The 22,674-nt window shown below is 48.2% G+C and overlaps 8 protein-coding genes and 1 non-coding gene across 21 annotated transcripts; 4 read left to right on the forward strand and 5 right to left on the reverse strand.

The window, feature by feature from the left end:
• Positions 1 to 509: 509 nt before the first annotated feature.
• Positions 510 to 1,682, reverse strand: FVEG_01225 (chromatin modification-like protein EAF6). Its single transcript, XM_018888069.1, has 3 exons — positions 1,382 to 1,682; positions 1,130 to 1,324; positions 510 to 1,071 (listed from the first exon to the last, which is right to left on the reverse strand). The coding sequence occupies exons 1-3, from the start codon at positions 1,508 to 1,510 to the stop codon at positions 853 to 855; spliced, it is 543 nt and encodes a 180-aa protein (XP_018743908.1). The 5' UTR covers positions 1,511 to 1,682; the 3' UTR covers positions 510 to 852.
• A 104-nt stretch (positions 1,683 to 1,786) lies between these two features.
• Positions 1,787 to 1,858, reverse strand: FVEG_14796. Its single transcript has one exon. It is a non-coding gene; the product is annotated as a tRNA-Asp (tRNA).
• Positions 1,859 to 1,885: 27 nt separating this feature from the next.
• Positions 1,886 to 3,882, reverse strand: FVEG_01224 (hypothetical protein). 3 transcript variants are annotated; one of them, XM_018888068.1, is made up of 6 exons: positions 3,679 to 3,867; positions 3,534 to 3,624; positions 3,320 to 3,484; positions 2,330 to 3,266; positions 2,223 to 2,271; positions 1,971 to 2,170 (listed from the first exon to the last, which is right to left on the reverse strand). In XM_018888068.1, exons 1-4 carry the CDS (start codon positions 3,780 to 3,782, stop codon positions 2,340 to 2,342), a joined length of 1,287 nt encoding a protein of 428 aa, XP_018743907.1. In that variant the 5' UTR covers positions 3,783 to 3,867; the 3' UTR covers positions 1,971 to 2,170; positions 2,223 to 2,271; positions 2,330 to 2,339. The 3 variants fall into 3 exon arrangements, with proteins under 3 accessions (XP_018743905.1, XP_018743907.1, XP_018743906.1); XM_018888066.1 differs by having other exon boundaries at positions 1,886 to 2,271; positions 3,679 to 3,882; XM_018888067.1 differs by having other exon boundaries at positions 1,971 to 3,266; positions 3,679 to 3,882.
• A 112-nt stretch (positions 3,883 to 3,994) lies between these two features.
• FVEG_01223 (26S proteasome non-ATPase regulatory subunit 9) lies at positions 3,995 to 5,668 on the forward strand. Of its 2 annotated transcripts, XM_018888064.1 has the most exons (4): positions 3,995 to 4,313; positions 4,364 to 4,436; positions 4,486 to 4,820; positions 4,874 to 5,668. In XM_018888064.1, the coding sequence occupies exons 1-4, from the start codon at positions 4,161 to 4,163 to the stop codon at positions 5,000 to 5,002; spliced, it is 690 nt and encodes a 229-aa protein (XP_018743903.1). In that variant the 5' UTR covers positions 3,995 to 4,160; the 3' UTR covers positions 5,003 to 5,668. The 2 variants fall into 2 exon arrangements, with proteins under 2 accessions (XP_018743903.1, XP_018743904.1); XM_018888065.1 differs by having other exon boundaries at positions 3,995 to 4,436.
• A 417-nt stretch (positions 5,669 to 6,085) lies between these two features.
• Positions 6,086 to 8,062, forward strand: FVEG_01222 (GTP-binding nuclear protein GSP1/Ran). 2 transcript variants are annotated; one of them, XM_018888063.1, is made up of 7 exons: positions 6,086 to 6,157; positions 6,211 to 6,516; positions 6,639 to 6,762; positions 6,903 to 6,995; positions 7,047 to 7,200; positions 7,256 to 7,461; positions 7,522 to 8,062. In XM_018888063.1, exons 3-7 carry the CDS (start codon positions 6,700 to 6,702, stop codon positions 7,654 to 7,656), a joined length of 651 nt encoding a protein of 216 aa, XP_018743902.1. In that variant the 5' UTR covers positions 6,086 to 6,157; positions 6,211 to 6,516; positions 6,639 to 6,699; the 3' UTR covers positions 7,657 to 8,062. The 2 variants fall into 2 exon arrangements, with proteins under 2 accessions (XP_018743902.1, XP_018743901.1); XM_018888062.1 differs by having other exon boundaries at positions 6,211 to 6,762.
• A 2,426-nt stretch (positions 8,063 to 10,488) lies between these two features.
• On the forward strand, positions 10,489 to 13,265 carry FVEG_01221 (hypothetical protein). Of its 8 annotated transcripts, XM_018888061.1 has the most exons (6): positions 10,516 to 10,976; positions 11,059 to 11,170; positions 11,283 to 11,764; positions 11,813 to 12,105; positions 12,177 to 12,336; positions 12,399 to 13,219. In XM_018888061.1, the coding sequence occupies exons 1-5, from the start codon at positions 10,789 to 10,791 to the stop codon at positions 12,254 to 12,256; spliced, it is 1,155 nt and encodes a 384-aa protein (XP_018743900.1). In that variant the 5' UTR covers positions 10,516 to 10,788; the 3' UTR covers positions 12,257 to 12,336; positions 12,399 to 13,219. The 8 variants fall into 8 exon arrangements, with proteins under 8 accessions (XP_018743893.1, XP_018743900.1, XP_018743899.1 ...); XM_018888060.1 differs by having other exon boundaries at positions 12,177 to 13,219; XM_018888058.1 differs by having other exon boundaries at positions 10,520 to 10,976; positions 11,813 to 12,336.
• A 76-nt stretch (positions 13,266 to 13,341) lies between these two features.
• FVEG_01220 (hypothetical protein) lies at positions 13,342 to 16,854 on the reverse strand. Its single transcript, XM_018888053.1, has one exon. The coding sequence runs from the start codon at positions 15,842 to 15,844 to the stop codon at positions 14,381 to 14,383; it is 1,464 nt and encodes a 487-aa protein (XP_018743892.1). The 5' UTR covers positions 15,845 to 16,854; the 3' UTR covers positions 13,342 to 14,380.
• Positions 16,855 to 18,710: 1,856 nt separating this feature from the next.
• On the reverse strand, positions 18,711 to 20,341 carry FVEG_01219 (hypothetical protein). Of its 2 annotated transcripts, XM_018888052.1 has the most exons (4): positions 19,925 to 20,341; positions 19,709 to 19,866; positions 19,217 to 19,655; positions 18,719 to 19,165 (listed from the first exon to the last, which is right to left on the reverse strand). In XM_018888052.1, exons 1-3 carry the CDS (start codon positions 20,112 to 20,114, stop codon positions 19,251 to 19,253), a joined length of 753 nt encoding a protein of 250 aa, XP_018743891.1. In that variant the 5' UTR covers positions 20,115 to 20,341; the 3' UTR covers positions 18,719 to 19,165; positions 19,217 to 19,250. The 2 variants fall into 2 exon arrangements, with proteins under 2 accessions (XP_018743890.1, XP_018743891.1); XM_018888051.1 differs by having other exon boundaries at positions 18,711 to 19,655.
• A 90-nt stretch (positions 20,342 to 20,431) lies between these two features.
• On the forward strand, positions 20,432 to 22,066 carry FVEG_01218 (serine/threonine-protein phosphatase 2A activator 2). The gene has a single exon (XM_018888050.1). The coding sequence runs from the start codon at positions 20,517 to 20,519 to the stop codon at positions 21,798 to 21,800; it is 1,284 nt and encodes a 427-aa protein (XP_018743889.1). The 5' UTR covers positions 20,432 to 20,516; the 3' UTR covers positions 21,801 to 22,066.
• Positions 22,067 to 22,674: the final 608 nt, after the last annotated feature.

Consider the following 22,674-nt stretch of genomic DNA (forward strand, 5'->3'; position numbering starts at 1 on the left):
TGCTAGTGCCATGGACTCCCCCTCACGGCTACTCATTCTCATGACCAGCCATCCGCTCGGCCCCTCTCTTCCGGTGAATCCACTGCTCATGCTACCTTCCCTTATAATTAGTGCAACCTAACCTTTAAATCAAAGGTTCACAATAATACTGACCGAAGAATCTTACTTTAGTATGAAAATGATCCTTTTACATGCATCTATACGGAGTAGAAGTTGAAGGGATAATCAAGGTCTAATCTCACCGCAACCGCTGCGATTAGCCACAACCTTACCTGACGGACGTCGCAACGTCGCTTCGATCTGGTTCATGTTGACCTGGGATAGCTTAAGAATGGTTTCAAGATATGACACGGCCTGAACATAGGTACTTATGTATTGACAAATGGGAGACCATAAACTGAACTTGACTTCACCCCTAAGGCAATTAATTCCCAGTAACGGGAGAACTACCGTGAGTTTAAAAAGGTGTGCTGGCATCAAGCAATTGGAACCTTACTTTATTGGGGGGATGGCAGAATAACGGACATTTTGGTCTTGAGTAATAAACTACTGAGATAATCTAGGTAGTTCAAAGATGTTCTAGGCATGCTGGAATGAGCTATGCATACTCTTTGACGCGAACTCTTTAAGGTATTCTGGTACCTTGGCGCTTCCAAAATGCTTGATAACTTCCACTACTAAGGGTATATTTTTGTGCAACTTCTAGCCTGCTGAACCTACCATGATCTCAGTCCCAAGCCACCTTCTGTTTCGAGGCAATCTATACTATGAATCCCAACGCCATCCTGACCCTACCGTTGAGTCCATTCCCTGTCAAACGCCCAATCTCATGAGTATATCTTTGTGCATACGCTACTTGCGCTGTGCTCCAAAATTTGTTCGTTTCTTGCTCGTCGAAGTATCGTTTTCGCTGTCCTCGTGCTCGGCCGTTTTCTTCTTCGACTTGCTTGCGTTCTTAACCGCAGTCGAAGATGTCGGTGTCGGGTGATTCGAGGGTCCGTCTCTAAATGCGGCTGATAAAGGTGTCGCGCCAGCTGGTGTCGAGCCTCCTGATCCAGGTGTGATGCCCTCCTACAACAAGCATGATTAGCCTATCCCGTATGATGCTGTGAATGATATTCGTCCATACTAGATTGTTAGGTCGATAGGAAATCGACGATCTTGAGAAGACTCTGTTCTGTTCCATCGGACCAGCCTTTCGTCGCTGTGCTGCCGCGCCACTCATGCCCTTCATGTAATTGTCGAAACCGGTGATGATGTTTCCGCTCGGTGTGCTGTCGAGATATGTAGTCTCCTTTTGGGAGATGCTGTCTTCAACTTGTGTCTATGGAAATATCAGCCGAGTTCTAACATAGTCCACACTCAATGGGCAAATGCGCACCAAGCGTTTCTCTAGCATTCTGCGCTTCTCGACCAAATCCCGAACCCGAGCTTGTGCCTTCTTGTACTCGGACATCGTCACTTGTCCAGTACCAGCTACAGCTCCGTTCGATGCCTTTCTCTCAGCCATGCGCGTTGTTGTCTGAGCAGGTCGGCGTTATTGGGGTTCGACACTCGATGGATGTCCTCGTCAAATGGGATGATGAATGGTCGCGTTTGATAGCAAGGATACAAAGTTTAGGTTGCCATTGAATAATGTGGGGCGCTTGAAAGGAAGCGCGGGGAGCCGCGTTAGACGCTCATGCACCTCGGTTAAATCATGGATTTAACCCCAAAACAACAACGAAAAGGAAAAAGACTGTAAATGAAGCAAAAATGAGATACTGGGTATCACAGGTGGGTGGAACTCTCCCGCCGGGAATTGAACCCGGGTCTCAAGCGTGACAAGCTTGCATACTGACCACTATACTACGGAAGATTGCCCAGGTTGAACCTGGTGTAGTGAGTTCTGTGGTGGTGGAGCTCGATACCCAGATTATATCTCTAAGGCAGGAGTTTGGAAGCACTCCGCTCTCCTGTCTCCGATATGGTCCAGATTAAACGCTTTCATTTGCTGTTTGTATGTGCTCCAACTTGACGAAAGCTTCAATTTATTTGATAATTATGTGTGTTTTTGGTCCTCTCAATATCCTACAAAGAAAGCTTTTCTACTCCGTATAGGCTCCCGTTTTCCAACGCCGTAAAGTCAGTAACTGTAAGCATGGTTTTTATGCTCATGGTTCAAAATGGGCTTCAAGAAATTGTTAGCTTAGGTGTCCCCAAAAGAAGACAACCTCGTTCACTCTTATCCTCGTCTTGGTGACGCAGGCGCTGCAAGCAGCAAGGTCAAATCTTAGCGAACAAACCAAGTCAGTGATTGTGTCAGTTCAAAACAGTATGGGCGACTGACCTCAGATACTTCATTCGGTCGGAACCTCTGCCTCGGGTTTGATCGGCAGGGCACGAGATTCATCTTCAGAAAGATCAGCTGAATTTTCTTGAATCCTTGATCGTGAAGAAGCTGAAGAACTATTTCGCCGTCTACCCTTGGGCGAATCTCTCTTCCTAGAGGGCTGTTGACCACCACGTCCATGATCCCGTCGTCTTTTGGTCCTGCGGTCCGGTGACGCGCTGCTGGAACGGCTGCGACTGCGACTATAACTGTGACTTCGGCTCCGACTACGGGAATCCGATGTCCGTTCAGATCGTGATGAGGAAATGTCTCTAGCCGGTCGTCTTCGACGAGTTAGAGAGCGGCTCCTTGATGAAGAGTAACGTCTGCGCTTTGGTGCAGGAGAATTTCGCTCCGAAGACAAAGATCGAGATGGACGAGCTGGCCGACCTCTCCCGGTACGTTTGTTTGCCCGACCCCGATATGTATCTCCTCTGGGTGATCGCGACCTCTTGCGTGTGTCAGCTTGTTCCCCAGGGGATACAGGTCTTCGTCGTTGATTCGATTGATCAGTGCTTCGGGAAGCGCTGCGACTTCTTGAACTCGGCCTGGGAGATGCCGATTCCGAACGTGATCGAGGGGGCGATTTTCGGCGGCCTTGGTCGGCGCGTCCACTGCCACGTCTTCCTCGTGGAATGTAACTATCACGCGCATATGAGTCCCTGGTATCACGGAAGCGAGGGCCAGGTGATCTTGATCGACGACCTCCCCTCCTGAAACCCCCTCTGCCCCGGTTTTCGAAATCACGGTCACCTCGGCGCCCTTGCCAGGTATCTCCACGAGCAGCAACCCGGTCGCGGCGGTCGCGGTCTTTCAGATCGGCTACTTCACGGTCGCGGCGATCCCAGTCGTCTCGTCTCTGCTTAGCAGTTTCTGCAGCGCGGTCGGCCTCAATCTGAAACAAATGCCATCAGAAATCGAACTGTACAGGATTGGGGGTTGGCATACCTTCTCTTGGATGAGCTCCAGCTTCTTGGCCTCGAGGAGCTCCTTAGGGACGCCTTGGGGACTACTTTGTGCACTCAGCAATAACTTCCACAGGTCTTTGCAGAACACAGCCGTGTCCTTGTCGAGAAACCCTGTTAGTTGTATTTGCAGTGACTTGATATCCGGCTATTGTACATATCAGCATTTTGTATTTGTCGGGGTTGGGTAAACATACGTATCGCGGTCCTTCGATGAGATTGAAGACGAGTTCGATAACCACGTCATCTTCGCTTCCCAGGATATCGGAGATTTTGCTGGCGATCCATCTAAATGGAGGAGTTAGCACGTTGTAACACGAGGCTGGCAATCAGATCACGCACTTCTTCATGACTTGCAAATTAACCTTTTGCATGTCAACCTTCTGGCTAAACTCGGGGGGGAATCTGGTCGACTTCAAGAGTCGCGCATCTACCCCGGTGGCCATATTGGAGAAGTCGCAATAGCAGTTTGATATTGTAGTATGAAGAGACGCGTTGTTGAGAAAAAGTTGCTAGGGAAGAAAAGTGACGTCGCCAGCACAAGCTCGAAGCCTCATGCAGAATGCCGGGTAGTGTATGTGCACGGACCAGTATTTTGCATGGAGTGCGGGCTTCAACGCACACCACCAAACAGGTCCCTGCACTTCTTTTGTTGTAGGGAGGATGTGCACTGAAGAGTCCTGAAAGCTCTCTGCCGTCTAAGCGGCGTCACCCTTCGCAGCCTGGGACAAAGACTCGGACGACTTCACATATACCCTTTCTGCCGACAACATAGGAAGCTTTCCGTTTCAGAAACTTTACTTTTATGTTTCTCCGTTCCAAGAATGGAAAATCTACACACGCCGACAGTGCCCTCAGGGGAAACCACTGCTCCTGTCACGAATGGCCATGCGGGGCATCTAAGCTTTGCAGAGTTGCAGCGAAAGAAGGACGATATTGAGGCCGAACTCAAGGCTTTAGGAGGGGTGCTCGACTCGGTATTCGCAATCTTACAAAATAACGTTATGATGCTCTAACAGGATTATAGCATGGGGTTGATATGAACACTTCTCTCCTGACAAACGATGGTTTCCCTCGTGCGGACATTGATGTTGCTCAAAGTACTTCAATATATCCAGATTCAAGATTCGACCACTGACAGCGTGACAGTCCGGACTACACGAGCTCGCATCATTCGACTGCGGAATGACTACACTGCTCTCATGACCCGGATTGAGAAATTCCTCCATGACCATTTCGCAAGTCTCGATGAGAATGAATCTGCGCCAGTTGCAAGCTCGAGTAACTCACAGGGCATCTTGCTAGACTCAGTCTCTACACCGTTAGACCCTCCATTTGCCAAGATCAACACCGTGGCTGCAGGAAGTCCAGCAGAATCTGCCGGTCTGAAACCTGGAGATGAAATCCGGAACTTCGGATATGTGAATCGAGCCAACCACGACAACCTCAGAAAGGTGGCAGAGTGTGTCCAGGGTAACGAAGGGGTAAGTTTGTGCTCCGATTTAGTACATAAAACCGCCAGTTGACAGTATATTAGAACAACGTCTTCATCAAAGTATCGAGGCCAGATGGTGTTGCCGAGCGGCAAGAGTTGCGACTGACGTTGACTCCAAGAAAGGACTGGGGTGGGCGAGGATTGTTGGGCTGCCATATCTTGCCCCTATAAGTCAAGTTGTCGCGAAATCTATGATAAACCAGAAAGCCTATGCCTAATCACTCCGGGCGAGGTAAATTGATGCTTGAGGTAGATCGAGACGAATCATCTTAAGGATTGTGCTTTGGCCCATATCCGGTTACTGGAGTGATTTTCATCCATCGCTACACTGGCTTCCTCTAAGGCCTCAAACCTCGCCGCTATCCAGACACTACTCTCACGAGGCATGTGATTAGAGAAATCGCACCCCCAATTTGCAAAGACAAAAGTGGATCATACAGTACTGTACTATGTCTCATGCTGATATAACGAACCATATTTTGATACATTGTGATTGAATGAACTCACAAATACGGTTCTCTGCGTAATCTAGTAAATCCTTAGTTTGACTTATCAACTACTAGCAGATGGTAGAGACCTCGACCTTTGAACCGGAATAAATGAAGGGATCTAAATAGGTAGCATACTTATACGATATGGTGCAGTTTTAGTCAAAGAGAGACAATCAGCTTATTTGTTTCTCCTAGCACGAGAGCCATCAGCCTTCTGATGGCTTCAGGGCTAGTCAGATTATCATTCAACTGGAGCCAAAGAAGGCATCATGATTTGCGAGATTGTGTAATTGGTCAAAGGCGACTTCACTGTTCACCTATGCTACTAGTATATGGTCATTTAACAACACCACGTATGTTAATCAACGCACTTTGTAAGAGGTGTATATTCACTGGCGCCAGCAGATTAGCAATATCCTTTGTATTTGTTGTCTAGAAAAACAGTAAAGGTGTGCTGGACACTCTCATGGAATCCGTATATGGCCTCATGATAAGAGGTGGCCAAAAGATACGGAAATCTGTTTGTCAGATGACAAGGTTAATTGATGACAGCCTGAGTATGCAAGGGATTGATGAAGCAAGAAAGCTTGCAGCAAGAGTAAAAATGACCAATAAAAGCTCGTGATACCCAGCAAGAATTGGTACCTAAAGATGCCTAGGTAGAGCTTGCCTGTAAATGCTGACTAACCCATATTGATTCAAAGGATATGGAGTGAAGTAAGGTAGGCAGCTAGCTCACACGATCCATGATATCGGGGTGCAAGCATGGATCTTGCAAGGCCTGACTTACTCGTACAGGCCTTGAGAGTACCTCACAAAGAAAAATGACGAACAAGTAAGGCACCACTACCTGGTAGGCAGCCCAGCACAGATTGAGCCAGCGAACAGGAAGACGTAGAAAACCGAATCGATTGGGCAGTGCCCAATAATAACACAGAATTGCTCCAAGGCGGTGACGGTGATGGCTGGTGATGGAAGGCCATAAGGTGGATCACTCGCAGCAAGCTGGAGGCAGTGAATGGGCGGGTATCACGTGCAGCTTATCCACTCGAAGGTAGGTAGGGGCGACTGAATTTTTCGCTTGAGGTCCTTCCCTGCCCAAAGTCCCCCGCCGCTCTCAAAACATCAGGTCGACCTTGAAAGTTTGTCAATCAATCTTGGGTATACCCACATTGTCAACAACGGTTTTTTCAGGTATTTAGGATCCATTCCCTCAGCATCACTTCGCACCGACGTCCATCTCATTCTATACCCATTCGATCGACCGTGTTGCGCTGTTGCCGACCGCTCAACAGAAGCTAACTCACGCCTCTCAGCACCCCGCTTGTTTACATCCTCTGCATCTGTCGCTACAACACCACAGACACAACCATCAAGATGGCTGAGCAGCAGACTCCTACCTTCAAGCTCGTGCTTGTCGGTGACGGTGGTACCGGAAAGGTGTGTAGGTTCCTATGCCGCAACATTTCTTTCGCGATGTTATCAACGACGTTCGAGCCCTACTCCGCCAAGTCGATTCTCGAGAGATATGGAGCGATCCCCATCACGCATCAACATCGACTAACCATCATGTGCGATAGACCACCTTCGTCAAGCGTCACTTGACTGGTGAATTTGAGAAGAAGTACATGGCCACTCTCGGTGTCGAGGTTCACCCACTTGGCTTCACCACCGTAAGTCTCGCGACCCCACGTTGACCTATGCGGGGCACTAATCCATCACAGAACTTCGGTCAGATTCAGTTCGATGTCTGGGATACCGCCGGTCAAGAGAAGTTTGGCGGTCTCCGTGATGGTTATTACATCAACGGCCAGTGCGGTATCATCATGTTCGATGTTACCTCCCGCATTACCTACAAGAACGTTCCCAACTGGCACCGTGAGTCCTCCCCCCGCCCATGATATCATTAAACCCGTGATTGACAATATTCCAGGTGATCTCGTCCGAGTTTGCGAGAACATTCCCATCGTTCTTTGCGGTAACAAGGTCGATGTGAAGGAGCGCAAGGTCAAGGCCAAGACCATCACTTTCCATCGCAAGAAGAACCTCCAGTACTACGACATCTCTGCCAAGTCCAACTACAACTTCGAGAAGCCTTTCCTGTGGCTCGCCCGCAAGCTTGTTGGAAACCCTCAGCTTGTAAGATAATATCTCACGATCTCTTGACCTTTAAACCAGCATGCTAACTAGATATGATAGGAGTTCGTTGCTGCTCCGGCTCTGGCTCCACCCACTGCCCAGGTCGACGAGAAGCTCCTGGAGGAGTACCGCAAGGAGATGGATGAGGCCGCCGCCATGCCTCTGCCTGGTGAGCTTTCCGACGACGATCTGTAAATGACTCGTGTGGTTACGGAATACTTTTGTTGAGGAGGATGCTGTCAAACATCCAAGGAACGATGCATGGGCAGTATTTGAGGATGGCACATAGGCAGCCGAAATGACCATTTATGAGATACAGGGCGAAAGTCCTGGAGTTTACAGTAGCGTGATTATGGGGCGGCACAAAAGACGGGCCGTCATGCCTTTCTTTGGGGCTCAAGGGACGGTACCACTGCAAAGAGCAGTGTCTTATTTAGTTTAGCTAGACTTCCTCCACCAAAAACAACAAATAGGGCCAAGTTTGCGTGGCTTGGCTAGGACAATGACCAATGGCCCCTTGATGGAGTTCACCGTGCAAATGTGCCTAAAGTGATCATATAGATATGTAAGACATGTTCAAAGCGGAAGTTCAGTTCCGAGCATTTCACAGCGAAGAAGGGTAGATTTGAGGGTACTTAAATCGAAGTCTAGGTACAGTCGACGGGCACACCCATGTGATGATGAGGTTGGCATACCTAAGGTACATACAGATGTGTGTAACCTCAGTTGTCGGAATTGTTAACCTACAGCTCTTCGTTTGTACTCAAGAAGGCGCTACGGTACTAGGCACTAGCTGGTACTGTGGTGCCACGACTTAGGTATGAAAGCTCAATTATTACCGTTGATTTGACAATTCTGAGCTTACCCATCTTCTGCATGCAGCCTCCCGGTCTCTTTTAAGGTAGCCATGGGAGCCTTGCAGTAATCTTCTGTGGAAACGGGAGCAGAACTTTACACAGCTCGATCAATCCTTAAGCATAGCTACGAGAATCCCTCGTGCTGGTAGAGTCTGAAAGAGGACTGGATTCTCATTACCAAGCCATAATATTTTCTCAAACGCACAAAGACACTACCAAGGACCACGGTTATTATCCAAATCGAGAAGATCGCATTAACATTGCCTCTTGTGATGATATTTCTTTGAATACCTTATGCCAGTGACCTGAGCTTAACATTGGTATCTATAGCATAACACAACCTAGGTATGAATCCCTGCCTTTTTTTGTACCTCGAATGTATATAAAACCAAAGGCACCATGTGGATATGAATATTTAATTCGTTATCAACATCGGCACATATGATGGCATGAGATCCCTGGTAAGGTAACTTAAGCTACCTACCTGGCAAGTAGATCCGATCGTATTAGCCAATAACACCAACAGCAGCTCTCTGTGAACGCTGATTCGTAAGATCAGATTGATAACACAATAAACACCGGTAGAACTCTAACTCAAAGGGTCATCAAAGTTACTGTACTAGCCGACCGTTAATACTGTGACATCCAAATGTTCCCAGTGATGCGGAATAAAACGTGATAGTAGAGGACCTTGACGAATGTGTGAATCAAGTCTTGCGGTACTCAGGTGGTACAAACTTGAACCCTTGTTGCAAAGGAGGAGTTTGGATTCCAAGGCTAAGTTTGAAATACGCAAAGCTTTCCGAAGCGCGTCTCAATACCTACTGACATATATGCTCTGTTTGTGTTTTTTTTGTTGATGCAGTAGCCCGGATGTGAGACGCGTTTATTAGAGGACCCATCAAAACAATACGAAACATTGGAGCCGTGAATGGATCCATAACTACGTGGGCGATATACGAGAGACTGAGGTGGGCGTCGAAGTGTTAAGCAATCGATATCACAAAAATGATGAATTTGGAGAACTCCATACTCGATGATGAATGATGATAAGCAGATGATTAGTACTAAAGGTTTACATTCAAAGTCGCAGTTACAAGGATCCAGCTGATGGAAGAATGAACTTGAGATTAAGCTTGGCAGTGTGTTTGTTTATTTAGGTTAAGTTCCTATTTAAAAAGGATGGATGGCGGGCATGACACCCCTGCGTGCTGGCGCATGCAGCCACTTAATGAAACAGGGGTGTCAATTGACCACAAGATGGTCCCTAGGATCGCTAATACCACTTGTTAATTGACTACGTGGGGCAGCATGGTAACTGAGAAACAAGGGAATGGAGAAAGATTGGTGAGACTATGTGATTTTGTCTCTTTGCGTCGTCCACAAGGCACAAGACGGCTAAAACGCAATCGGAAACATGTGCGGCGTGCCCAACTGATATCTGAATGCATTCGCATGCATAATCTATGGAACGGGATGACTAGCTGCATATCGACCAGTAAAAGTTTGCTCGAAAAAAAAAAAAAAAACTTAACTAAGAGCGAGTCTTTGCTTGTGTGGCTTATATGTTCTACCCAACCCTTCAAAGTTCAAAAGGGACAGAAAAAATAGAGTTATACCTAGCATTTCACGCGTTGTGATTGTCCTGTAGCGTGTCTTTTTTATGTTATTGCGGGGTGGTGTAAAAGGAAAGGGGGAAAACAGTGCTTCATATCCAAACTAGGTACTTAACCTAAGGGACGAGCCAGATTTCTCATATGTGGCCGATAAAGATCTATGTATCTGGAATAAGACATTTTATATGAAAAGCTTAAATAATCAAGACACGGTGAGACACGCTCTTGATACCGCGTTTTCTGAAAACTGGGTTACCAAAAAAGACAAGGCGGGAAAGCTAATATAAAAGAACATAATGTAGATATGTAGATCTAGAAAGGTCGGTAGGGGAGGTTGGTTGGTTTTTTGTTATTGCTGGGTTCTTGTCACCCATGAATGGTGCAGGTGGCCGCCAGCTGTTAGCATCTCCGGAGCCACGCGCGGCGGATGGATACGTAAATTGACAGGGGTGCGCGTTTACTATACAAGGTTTACGCGGAGGCACAAGCGCCAAAAGCCTCCAAGACAAATGGGGACAGAGGGGACTCCACTCGAGGGCCTAGGTACGAAGGGACGACTTTCATCCTACCTACCTTAGGCGGGCCGCCTCGTTTTAGAAGCACACCTGCCAACATCAAGACAACCTCGTTTTTCTTCTTTCTCTTCTTCACTTGTCACCTTCATCATTATCTCAGAAAGTTTTCACACCATCAGGTCTGATATCGCTCTCATCTTGCAGGCTGATCTCTAAGTTGATAACTCCCGATTGCCGTTGTTTCTTCTCCAGAACACGAATCTGGCGTCTCTGACTGGGCGGTAATGCGTCTGAATCTTCAATAAGGCCATCTCCATTACCCTCTTCTCTACCGCAATCATGGCCGACTCTATCAAATCTCCTTCTTTCGCCGCTACGCCCGATAAACACGCTCCTCCAGCCCCGCGTTTTCACGACATCGCTGTCACGCCCCAGAGTCTCCCTCCTCTCGCCGATGTGTCAACCAATTCAGCCGTATCTGCGACTGATTCAGAGAAGCATCCCAAGGGGAAGAGGAAACGGACAACGTATGTTGATCTACCTGATAATTCAATTCTGGCTGCAGCGATGTATTGGAAGGACTGAACTAATTTTGATGGCATTGTGCAGGGCAAAAGACAAGATGGTTCTGGAAGAGGCATACAGCAGTAACCCTAAGCCCGATAAACAGGCGCGCCTGGACATTGTCCAGCGCGTATCGTTAAGCGAGAAGGAAGTTCAGGTATGGCATTGACAACATTGCATTTGCTGTTGGATCCTGGCATTCACATGGCGACCTACCACGCGTCTTTCCACGGGGTATGAAAACACCAAACTAACGTCATCCCCTCCAGATCTGGTTTCAAAATCGAAGGCAGAATGACCGCAGGAAATCTCGCCCTTTGTCACCAGGAGAAGTTGCCGCTCTTCATCATGGAATTATGCATCCCTCGACTTTCGACCCAATTACACACACTACAACTCCAAGCAAACCCGAACATCCATTTCCCGTGTCCGAAAGTGCTATATCTCGATTTGGAGATCCCATCACTGTGCCCCCTCGACATTTCGACCGGACACCCTCCATGCCACGATATCACTCAGACCTTGTGAATAGCACTCCAACCCCCCTTGGCCATGACAGTTTTCGCTACTATTCTGACGCCACTCCTAACCGCATTGATCCTACTCTTCCACACGAAGCTCGAGATGTGTCCCATTCCTTGTCAAGCTCTATATCTAGTAATGTTGGCTACCTGTCCAACCGGTGGAATGCTGGGGCCACTTCATTCTCTACGCCAGCTGCTTTTACCCGCAGCGGTGACGACTCATTCAGGTATGCCGCATACGATTATACTAGGTGCCCCTCGACTAATCAAAATAGATTCGATACGTTCCCTCCGTCCTCATGCGCTTCTGATCGTGTCATTGCCACCCCCCTCTCCCAAAACCAGCCCAAGGTTCACCTTTCTACATCCTTAGACGGAAAGGCAGAGTTAGTCTCCAACCAAGGCTCTCCTTCACGTGAATTACCTCCTCGACCATCCTCCACAACGCCATACTTGCCTGAGGAGCGACAGCGCGGTCTGCAACGAGGCCTACAACGTAGTAGCAGCGCTGTTACTCTCCCTCCCTTGTCGGAACTCACTAGCAGTTTGCCTCCTAGTCTTGTGCGAGGTCGGTCTCGTGATGTGCATGCCTGGGAAAAATGCGCGGACGCTGAGAACCGTGATGAGCTGACAGCGCAGGCCGAGTACGAGTCGAACGGATCGGCGGCTGCAGCTATCAACATCCTTCGTTCTACGAGCGGGATTCTTCAACCAAGTAACGCCAAACGCAACGCTCCCATGACAAGGCCCCAACGACCTCACCAGGCAAAGAAGGCAAAGCTGGATCCTACTGGGTCAAGTATTTCACGACTAGATGCGGACTTGGACGAAAGGGAAAAGGCTGACAGGGAGCATGGCAAGGTGAAGGTTTCGATGTTGGTCTCTCCGACAGGTGGCGACTCGGATAAGGAGAACTTGAGCCCTGACGAGGAGACAAGTTCGCCAGATCCTTACCACCGTCGACCTTTGCCACCTGCCCCCAAATATGTTGGCGATCACCCTCGACGAGTTGGCCGAGCGCTGCAGGAGCAAAGGAGCCCAAACCTACTCGCAAACCGCGCAAACATGGCGCCCACACGACCACGTTCCATCGTTAAGGAAGGATTGGAGATTTTCCAGGACAGGATGAAACCAGTGCTGTCTTCCAGGGAACCAGACATGGTTCGAGGTTCCATCAGTCCTAGTAAAAAGCCCGACATGGACTGCGTGGCAGGTCTTCTTTCTCTCAGCCAAGGAGCTTGGAGGTGAAGAGAAGATAAAAGGAAAAACTGTATCTGTAGATGCCGGGGAATGGAACCACGGGAAAGAGCGAAATGACCTTGACATAGCCTAGGTTAACTGTTGTCGTTTCCTCTCCCGTGGCAGATAAGGAATCACTTTCTTGCACGACTCACACGAGGCTCGTTCTCGATGTTTACAGGTGTATAATGTACGGTAAAGTCCTGATTCATGGCGGCACGGGATTTTGGATTTGGGATAGAGTTCGGCGCCTGGAATTTGTGCTTGTAACTATCTTCATATTCACGCACTGTTACTTGATGTGATGGAGAAGGGAGCCAGCCACTTGGCTTCCTGGATGGAAGAATTGACAATAAGAGACTGTCTCACCAAACCATCAAGGAAAGACTCAGTTTGCCACTCGAAATGGTACAATGATGACCAACAAATAATGATATTGAAAGAGCACTTGTGCAAAATCTGAGGTTACAGAAGACGGAAGGACAGCCGTTACTCAGTTGACTTGAGACGTAAGCATATTCAGAAGCTTATCGAAATTAAAATCGCCACTTGAGTTTACTCGATATTCCGTAGGAACATATTCATATCAAATTCTTATGACACTTTAGAAACCCAACTATTGCTTATATTACTCCCCGAGATACCATTAGAAATCCGTGTCAACCAATCCTAGAGTGTCCCTCTTTCGTCGCTTGAGAATTGAAGAGGCACTCGAGAGATTTCGCTTATCCCCCCCTGACGGGTATCTTGCTGTTGAGTTATGTGGCCACATATTGTGTATTGTCTCGACCAGATCGTAATCTGTCTTACATCTAAATGTCTAAATATTTCTCGCTGTAGTTCCAAAACCACACCACTTTGCCATTCCGCTTATATCAAAATAAAGAAGAAGCTGATCTACCATTGTACCCAGATAATCTGAACTGACAGACAATAATTGTAACGCCGCGAACACCATGCCTAAAACCAGCTCTTATCCAAGGCCGCTGATGCCATGTACTTTCTTCACATACCCAGAAGGCTCATTTGCCGACGGATGGGGCTGGCACTGACACTACCATCTTCACTTGCGTAGCATAGTCGCACTGTCAGTGTCAATGTCCCAACCGATATCGTCATCATCGTTGCAACTATCTCCAGTGTCGGCGTCGAAGGGCTTCTGTGCGGAAGCTCTAACATTCCAGCGAAGAGTACGGCTCACGCTGTCAAACCACTCTGTATCGGTACGTGTCACAGTAGGGAAGGGGTACTGAGAGGCAGTGATTGTGACGTGGTCACCTTGTCGCAGCTCAAGTCGACCCTTGCCATCAAAAGCGCAATAGGCAGTGGCTCGAGAATTTCGAGGAACAACAACTCGAAGAGCCATGGTATCAGAAAGAACCATGGGGCGGAACGATAGTGTATGAGGGCAGATGGGTGTAAGAAGGATGGCAGGAATGTCAGGGTGAACAAGAGCGCCACCGGCAGATAGAGAATATGCTGTAGAGCCAGTCGGGGTGGAGAAGATGCAACCATCTGCTTGTACAACAGTAAGGAGTTCATCATCACCGTAGAGCTCCAGGTTGGACACATAGGGAGAAGGACCACGATCGATGACGAGTTCGTTAAAGAACTTCGAATTGCTCAAGTTCTTCGAGCTTGGGTGCGTCCAAAGCACCGGCTCCACGGTTGCTGCGATGAACAGTACACGTGAAGCGCATGCGGAGGTTATTTTTCATGCCATCATCGCCCATGACTCTGTTGAGATGTTCTTTGTACTTTTCAAACTCAAATGTAGTCATGAAACCTAGACTTCCCAGACTGAATGAGAGCACAGGAGGTACAATGCGCTGGAAGAGCCATGAGGTGAAGAGGACGGTGCCATCGCCACCAAGAGTCAAGACAAGATCGAACTTCTCGGGCTGACTCCAGCACAAATCGGGTGTCCAGTACTTAAGCATATGCTGGAAGCGCGGGTTCTCGGCAAGGAGACCAGATGAGTCGAAACGTCGTGAGTTGCGAAGCTTAGCATCGACGTAGACATTCACGCCCAGGTCGGAGCCATAACGTGGGGTTCGTAGAAGCCACCCGGCAAGCTCGCGAGTAAGGTAGACGAGCTGGTTATCGCGTGCCTTGGTGACAATCATGATGTTGCGGACTGCACGCTTGATGGGACGGCGCTGAAGCTGCTTGGAAACCTCTCGAACACCAGTTGCAGTCGCGACAAGACGCGAATGTGACATGGAAACATCATTCTTGATTTCCTCGAGGACCTTGCCGATGTCGACAGCATCAGCAAATCGCTGATGGTAGAAACATGGCGACTGCAAAGTTGAGGCGAGAATGGTAGCGGCCATATCAGATGAAGTTGTGTCATGGCTAGAGGTGGAAGTGTAAGTCCGGGCGGTGTTGGGTGTGTTAATTGCGCCCGTTGTCAAGCGAGACTTGGCGAGGTCATTGAGGGCATCAGTCAGGCTTTGCGAAGGCGTGGCAGCGGCAGAGCTCTTGGACACACTCGTGAAGCCAGGGAGAGGGCCAGCCGAAGAGGCTGGTGGAGAGTTAGACTCTGAAGGTTCCATCTGGCGAAGAGAAGGCATGTTTGTGTGTGGAAGGGCGAGTGACAAAGCGTCGGGTTTGTTGTGTCGGATCACCGAAGCCAAAGCCCTCGGGCCAGAATTAGACCGAAGTGCGTCTTTCTGAGTTGAAGAAGACGAAGCTGATTGATCCGCAGTTGACGCGGGTAATGGTGAAGTGGAAGATTGTGAAGAGGGCGAGCTCAATGAAGTTGTGTCTTTTGGGGTAGATGACAAAGTAGAGGCTCCACAATCTTCCAGGAGAGTTTGAGGTTTTAAACGATCCGAGACTGACAACGACAAAGGGGATGGGGACAATGTAGAGAACACACTTGGCTGCTGAACTTCTAATTGTGTGGTCTGGACAGTGTCCGAGTTTAGACTTGTATCGGCGACTGTGCTCCTCTTATTAAGGACCGGTGAATGGGAAGAGAGAGCACGAGACAAGCAATACCCGTTGTCTCGGGGGCTGCCAAGAGCTGGGTGGAGAGCCGTGGGAGACAGTACGCCTGTCATACTTCCGTTGCTGGCGGAGGAGGCTAGGTACTTGGGTCGGTAGACTTGGAGGGTAGGGGAAAAAGGAATTGGTGGATGAGGCCCTGTAAGTGGCCCGTAACGTGGAACAGATGGGGGATGTTAGACCAGGACCCTAACAGGATAGAATCCCACAATTAGATGGGGGTCCAGTGTAACGAGCACGCGATGCCTCTTGTTGTCTTTGTTTTTATCGTGTGCTTTCCCACACAATACTTGATTCTTCGGCCGACTTTTGCTCAAGCGGACTTGTTCACTGCAAAGTGATGTTCTCGATGAATCCTGGCGGCGATAAGCAATAAGCTTGGCCGATGGGATTTCCGACACAGGTGAGCGGGCCGCGGAGACAAGCGGAGAAAAGCCTCGGAGTTGATAAGTGTGAATGACAATGCAATGCCGTACTTGTAACCGTATCAGGTACAGTACCGATCACGTTCCGACGATCGAATCTCACTCTATTCCAGTTTGCGCTGCACACGAGGAGTGAACCCTCCAGGGGCTGGCCTGACAAAGCAAGATACGGATGACGTCGCAGTGCAAGTCTCTTCTCAACTCGCTTCCCCTGTGATCCCCAGAATGGAATACAAGGATGTGCTGATAGAGCGATTGATGTACTGAATCAATCAGTCACCGTTTGCCCTGAATATCAAGATATTAATAGACTCTCGCCCAATAATCTCGCCTCGATGTAGCGCAGTGCAGCAGGGTTGTAGAATATCCAATTAGGAAAAAAACAGTAGCAACCCACTCTTGTAAATCGAAAAATCGAGAAATCGAAAAGTGATATCCGCAACCCCCGTGACGAGCTATCTTTCTGGCCGTTGCCAAATCTCGTCGAGAACCCCAGTCTGTTGCGGGGATGAGACACCCACTCACGGAGATACGCCAGGGATGTCGATAGCTTCTTGAGACGCAAGAGCCGAGCCGAGCGGGAGGGACACGCCGCTATTGGTGGTGTTTGTGATGAGAATCCTTAGTCGCAGCAATACACGATGCACGTGGGTGATGTGAGCAGCTGGGATCAAGCACCAAGAGACTGGTTAGACTAGATCCTGAGGTTGTTGGTCGTGCTGCCGGTTGATCTTGTTGGTTGCAGTGTTCGGCTGCCGAGTTTATATGTTGCTCAAATTCAACGTCACGACGGCGGCGGCAGTTGATTCAAGATTGAGGCTGGAAAAAAGCACCTTCTTTTGCAATCCACAAAGTGCAACCGGAAGTTCGGGAAGAAACAGCGAAGAGCCACACAAAGAAAAGAATTGCTGCAAGGCAAGGATTTCGGGATCTCTTTTGGCTGCAGTGCAGTGCAGATGTAACACAACACGACGTGGCCGCCAGTCCAAAGCTGCAAGCCACAAATATGTGATGTTAGTTTTCAACGACCAGCGAAGAAGATAGGTTGTCGAGTAGACTCAGCCCCCCAAAAGAATATGAGAACCAACAGGTTAAATTACTTGGCGCCAATAGGAGGGTTGTGATAAAGAAGACAGAGACGCAGCAAGCGACCAAGAATGTTGGTGACCAAGTGAAGGAATAAAAAAAAGAGACCGTATAAGCGAGAGGCGAAGATGAAAAATAAAATGGGCGATTTTGCACGAGACTCACAGAGTCTTGTCGGCGAACGCGTGATTACAATCAATGTAAAGAAAAAGAACAAGATATGAGTGCTCGAAGGAGAGTGTTGAGACCGGCTACCGAACCCAAGAAATTTGCTGTGTTCTCTAGCTGGGCTTTAATAGCCTGACTTCATTTTCCTTGCGTGTGTTTTCGAATATCGCGAGCTATAAAACCTGCCTCTATCCCCTGTGTTTTAGCTCCAGGGCCCCAGCTTTGGGGGGCAAGGAAAGGCTCCGTCATGGATAGTCCAGCCCCTTCCACTTGAGGGTCGACCCTGGTAACCCCTTTCTCAGCCTAGAACTCCTTGTCACAAAATCTTTTCTTCGTCTAGCGCCTGTTGAGACGTCGATGGAAACCATGTTGCAGTTTCTTCGTCTCTGTGCGAGGACCCAGCTATGTGGTTATAGACTAAGCGAATTAGCAAGTACTATGCTAGTGTCAACAAGGCAGGAGAAACAACAAATAATATGTATTCCTTAATCGATATCAATAAGATGTCAAAATCATATCATAAAGTTGTTAATGTTCTATGGATCCTTAAATAACCAATGGGTCTATAGCCTAGCCGCAGCTCAACTTAACCGCTTGCACTTCTCTGTTATAACCGTGCGGGAAAGTGGAACTAATAACAGTTGTCAAGTGGGCACCGTCTTGCTTTTCAACGGTTCAGTGGCGAATACCTAAGGTAGGTTCAGGGTCGTTGCAGATTTCCCCAGTTTGTTGATTCATGGCCTCAGTAGCGCCCAATGAATCCCTCTGTAGCTGCAATGGCTTAATCATTTTCGATCCAACCATAATGTAAATTGTGTATTTTATAATAGTTCGGCATAAGAACTTCAGACATACAATGTTTGTCCTCTTGTTATTCACGTTCTCGTCCTTTGAAACTTTCTTCTGTAGATCGTCGACCTCAGGCCCCGAGCTTACTTGCTGTAACCTTAGTTTTGATAAACCTTTAGCGATTGTGTTGCCAGGTATTGGGATTCGTGGCGCCAAGCTAGGTAACAGGTTATTTACCAAACATGTCGGTGAAATCTTGAAGGCGATAACCAATGTAGCATCTTTGGGCAAAGGCGTGGCAATTCGTCTCAGCTTCTAAACTTCAACTCAGCTCTTGTCGAGCATTCTAGGCATGTACGTATTCGAAAACATTGCTAAACGCCATGTCAGGTAATTGCAAGGAAATATCATATCTGACTGGACAGTTGTCATCTCAATGCAAACCCCAGCGTTTATCAACCCCCTGTTAGAGAACGTAAAAGCGCATCACGTCGTAGAGTATCAAGTTACGATAACCAACCAGCTACGGTAAAACACGATCGTGGAAATGTAAACTTGAAAATATTGCGAAATCGAATGGTATCTTTGATCATGCGTAAACAGGTTCGACCCCCGAACCAGCCTGAGACTGACCATACAATTCCTGATGCCGTGGTGAAACACAGAACCAGGAACTTGTCCACTGAGGAGCCACCATATCCAGAGCTTACCCGATAGTGGCCCGGATCAGAAATTCCCGAGACTCTGCCAACTATACTTGGCGATTTTAATACTAGTAAAATGTTCGTTTTGATCGTTGAGGTTTGACCCTCTTTCTCAGGATTGAGGTTGGCCTCAAAGTGCGGTAAGCCTTCGCCACGTGCTGACGCCGAGATTTATCAGGTTGGTAAGCCAGCCGAGGCTGGGCGCCTAGACGAGAGTTTGATTATCATCTTGGCAGGAGAAGCATGTTGGGCATACCGAACGTGGGATATCATGCACATGCTTTGTTGTATCATTTCCAGTAGAGATCCTCTGCCACCTTCGCTTCCATGACAGAGCGGATGAACTGTCTCATGCTTCTTGACTGCGCGTCGTCGCCGGACATGGTTGTATCGAAACCAGGCTGTTGATGCTCGCAGCATATTCGTTGTCCAAGCTGAAGAACATTGGTCCATTCAGCGGGAGTGAAGGCGCCCTCGCTCTCCGACAAGAGCAACTCATCATGAGAAGTGAAACCGAGAACGTGAACCGACTTAGCATGATCAATATCAACAGCGCTTGGATCGACGATGATGGGCTTGCCCTCCTCTTTTGGAACAGCAAGAAGGGTCGCCGCGCCAATACTCTTCAGAGGGATGGCAGCGCTGAGGAGTCCCAGGATGGCAGAGTGAAGAAGTGCAGGAATGATAGGGAGATTCTGCAACGAGCATTAGCGTATCGATACCACCAAAGCTTGACATTGAAGCCTACCAACTGTGCCTGGACCAGTTTTGCATTAACGTAGGCATTCTCAGGTGTCTCCGCAACCTGAAGAGTGATCTGGATCACACACCGAGGATAGTCTCTCACAGGGATAAGTTGCCTAATCGCTGCCTGCATGATTGACTCAAGCTGTCTCTCACGGGTACCTGTTGCAAAATGCATGAGGAATCGTTATCCTGTAACAAGGGATGTGGGGGATCTCACCTCCAACGCCAGCGGCAGGACGAACAATGACGTCCACTAGAGCCTCAAAGGCGTTCTCATCTCGTCTCTGAGCTTCTACGGGGCCATTGACAGCGGCTATCACGGCATATCCCCCGTATGAGAACGTCGCAGAACCGTCGGCTTTGGCGAGGTGTGACAGCTCTGCTGCAGGTTCAGCTAAAGGAGCCATTGTTGTTGGTGTTGAGACGATTTAGTCGTGTAAGGCTGGAAATTTTCTTTTGTTTTTGGAGTTTAGCTCAGCGTAGCGCACGGGATAAGTGTGAATGAAGCGGTAGGCGATATACGGTTGGATTCTGAGAATACGATTAAGAGATGCAACTCAGAGGAAGGAAAATAAATTAAGGGAATTTAGCAAAAGAGTGAGTTCTCCAGAGTTTCCATGAGTTTGTTAGCTCAATATCGAAGTTATGGATTTCTGAAATAGTGGGGCCGTTTGGAAGCTATCCCCAGAGGTGGCTGCCAATCATGGGTCCACAACTCATGACATGCAGCCTTCACGATACACTCGATGAACCTCCGTTCTACATCTACATCTACATCTGCCTATCAACAATAGATCGACTTTTCCAACATGGACTCGCAATCTTCTACCCAATCCGCACGATTACAAGGTGAAACGTCATCAATACCAAATCTTAAAGATCGGCTTCCGAAGCTCGAACCTCGAAAGCGACGCTCAGCTACCTCTAACCCTACTCCCATTCCCGAAACACCCGCCTTACCAACGCCACCGGATACCTCCGACTGGACTTTCAAGACACCATCGCGAAGAATCTTATCAAAAAAGGACCATGATATTTTCTTGTCTTCATCAACATATAAGCTCATTACAGCCTGGGTATTTGGGCTAGCAGAGTCTGTGGTCGACACCCCCAACTCTGCAGTTCGAGACGCCGACCTGAGCAGCCCTCTCAAGGTCATACTACGTATCCTCGATGAGACGGAACAGCTGGTAGCCAAGTCACCTCCGAATGAACAAGGTGGATCAAGATTCGGTAACAAGGCGTTCCGCGGCCTTCTCGAGCTTGCGCAAAGCAACAGTGCAACTTGGCATCGAGATATCGGCGTCCAAGACGAGAGAGCTATCGCCGAGCTCTCCATATACTTTTGCCAGTCTTTCGGCAACGGAAATCGAATCGACTATGGATCTGGTCATGAGTTGAACTTCACGATTTGGCTCCTTTGCCTTTACCAGCTGGGCTTGTTAGAGCGATCCGATTTCAAACCCCTCGTCCTCCGTGTATTCGTGCGCTACCTTGAGGTGATGCGTGTCATCCAGATGACTTATTACCTTGAGCCTGCGGGATCACACGGAGTTTGGGGACTTGATGATTACCAGTTTCTCCCTTTTCTTTTCGGTGCCACACAGCTCTTGCACCACCCATACATTACCCCAAGAGCTATTCACCAAGACCTTACCCTTGAGGAGTTCGGCCACGACTATATGTATCTTGGCCAGGTCAGCTTTGTAAACAGCACAAAGACCGTCAAGGGTCTGAGATGGCACAGTCCCATGCTAGACGATATCTCATCAGCGAGATCGTGGACAAAGATCGATGGCGGCATGCGCCGCATGTTCGTTGCTGAAGTCCTAGGCAAGTTACCTGTCATGCAGCATTTCCTCTTTGGATCTCTCGTGCCAGCAGCAGATGGCATGAGCGAAGACACAGGTACTGAGGAAGACGAGAATGCCGAACATGATCCACACGAGGGCCATGACCACACTGGAAAGGCTCACGATGGCACAGGTTGGGGTGATTGCTGTGGTATCAAGGTTCCAAGCAGTATCGCTGCTGCCCAAGAGATGAAGAAGAGGGTTGGTGATCAGGGATTGCGGAGGATCCCATTCGACTAATGTCGCCACCGCCAAATCAACGATCAATACAGATTCACTACATTGTAGCCTTGTACCTTATACCATGGCATCGTGACACTTGGCACTGCTTGTGCAATAAATGATTGGTGACTTACTAGCCATTTGGGTCATACCCTGACCAACCTTTCCAGCTTCGTGATTCAGAGTTCTTCACACGGAGTATTACAAGCAAAATGAATGGTTTGTAGTAAGACAACCATGAGAGATCCGGCGAGATCCAACCTCTGTTAAGTTCAAAATATCAGGCCTATCCAAATTACCTTACTAAGAAATGTTGACTGTAATCTATCGTATAAACAAAGTGGTCAAACTCTCTAGGATAGGTCACTAGTGAAGTTATAACGAACTCAGTCAATCTTCTTTAGCGGATACAAGACATTCTAAGAATGATATGAAGGTCTTAAGGAGGCCATGGGAGAATTAATATATAAACTCGACAGGGTTCGGGCTCTGGCAAATCGCGCGGAAGCTCTCCATGACATGATCCCCCAAAGCGTGGAGAAAGACAAGGATTGGATAAAAGACTTATGACGCTAACTAATTTATCAGGATTGAGAACATACTGATTTGAGAGAGGAGACCTTCGAGTTCATAGGCAAGTTCCTCAAGTCAGAGCTGAGCTCGAAGGTAGACTACTTCCTGATTTCAACGTTTCTAGGGGAGGGTTTAGAAAGCAACTTGGGCAACTTGGGCAACGATGCTGGTTTGACTTCACCTACTATTAACAATATATCATAATCTATTTCTAGTCATGCTTCCCCAGATGGATAAACCAATTCTGCCTGAGCCTTTCGTTAACCTCTGATCAACGCGGTTAATACTTTGGCTCATCATAACGAAGCAACACTCGGCA

Source organism: Fusarium verticillioides, chromosome 1 (genome assembly GCF_000149555.1).
Source record: "Fusarium verticillioides 7600 chromosome 1, whole genome shotgun sequence".
Lineage (NCBI taxonomy): Eukaryota > Fungi > Ascomycota > Sordariomycetes > Hypocreales > Nectriaceae > Fusarium > Fusarium verticillioides.

Bases quoted from the DNA above. Each gene is read 5' to 3' on its own strand.
- FVEG_01225 (XM_018888069.1), bottom strand. From the start codon at position 1,510: ATGGCTGAGAGAAAGGCATCGAACGGAGCTGTAGCTGGTACTGGACAA. The intron at 1,325-1,381 runs GTGCGCATTTGC...ATATTTCCATAG, and splicing joins GAATGCTAGAGAAACGCTTG to ACACAAGTTGAAGACAGCAT. The intron at 1,072-1,129 runs GTATGGACGAAT...TGCTTGTTGTAG, and splicing joins CCTATCGACCTAACAATCTA to GAGGGCATCACACCTGGATC.
- FVEG_01224 (XM_018888066.1), bottom strand. From the start codon at position 3,782: ATGGCCACCGGGGTAGATGCGCGACTCTTGAAGTCGACCAGATTCCCC. The intron at 3,485-3,533 runs GTATGTTTACCC...TATGTACAATAG, and splicing joins TCATCGAAGGACCGCGATAC to CCGGATATCAAGTCACTGCA. The intron at 3,267-3,319 runs GTATGCCAACCC...CATTTGTTTCAG, and splicing joins TGGAGCTCATCCAAGAGAAG to ATTGAGGCCGACCGCGCTGC.
- FVEG_01223 (XM_018888064.1), top strand. From the start codon at position 4,161: ATGGAAAATCTACACACGCCGACAGTGCCCTCAGGGGAAACCACTGCT. The intron at 4,314-4,363 runs GTATTCGCAATC...ACAGGATTATAG, and splicing joins TAGGAGGGGTGCTCGACTCG to CATGGGGTTGATATGAACAC. The intron at 4,437-4,485 runs GTACTTCAATAT...ACAGCGTGACAG, and splicing joins GGACATTGATGTTGCTCAAA to TCCGGACTACACGAGCTCGC.
- FVEG_01222 (XM_018888062.1), top strand. From the start codon at position 6,700: ATGGCTGAGCAGCAGACTCCTACCTTCAAGCTCGTGCTTGTCGGTGAC. The intron at 6,996-7,046 runs GTAAGTCTCGCG...AATCCATCACAG, and splicing joins ACCCACTTGGCTTCACCACC to AACTTCGGTCAGATTCAGTT. The intron at 7,201-7,255 runs GTGAGTCCTCCC...ACAATATTCCAG, and splicing joins GAACGTTCCCAACTGGCACC to GTGATCTCGTCCGAGTTTGC.
- FVEG_01221 (XM_018888054.1), top strand. From the start codon at position 10,789: ATGGCCGACTCTATCAAATCTCCTTCTTTCGCCGCTACGCCCGATAAA. The intron at 10,977-11,058 runs GTATGTTGATCT...GGCATTGTGCAG, and splicing joins GGGAAGAGGAAACGGACAAC to GGCAAAAGACAAGATGGTTC. The intron at 11,765-11,812 runs GTATGCCGCATA...TAATCAAAATAG, and splicing joins AGCGGTGACGACTCATTCAG to ATTCGATACGTTCCCTCCGT.
- FVEG_01220 (XM_018888053.1), bottom strand. From the start codon at position 15,844: ATGACAGGCGTACTGTCTCCCACGGCTCTCCACCCAGCTCTTGGCAGC.
- FVEG_01219 (XM_018888051.1), bottom strand. From the start codon at position 20,114: ATGGCTCCTTTAGCTGAACCTGCAGCAGAGCTGTCACACCTCGCCAAA. The intron at 19,867-19,924 runs GTGAGATCCCCC...ATTTTGCAACAG, and splicing joins TCCTGCCGCTGGCGTTGGAG to GTACCCGTGAGAGACAGCTT. The intron at 19,656-19,708 runs GTAGGCTTCAAT...TGCTCGTTGCAG, and splicing joins AACTGGTCCAGGCACAGTTG to AATCTCCCTATCATTCCTGC.
- FVEG_01218 (XM_018888050.1), top strand. From the start codon at position 20,517: ATGGACTCGCAATCTTCTACCCAATCCGCACGATTACAAGGTGAAACG.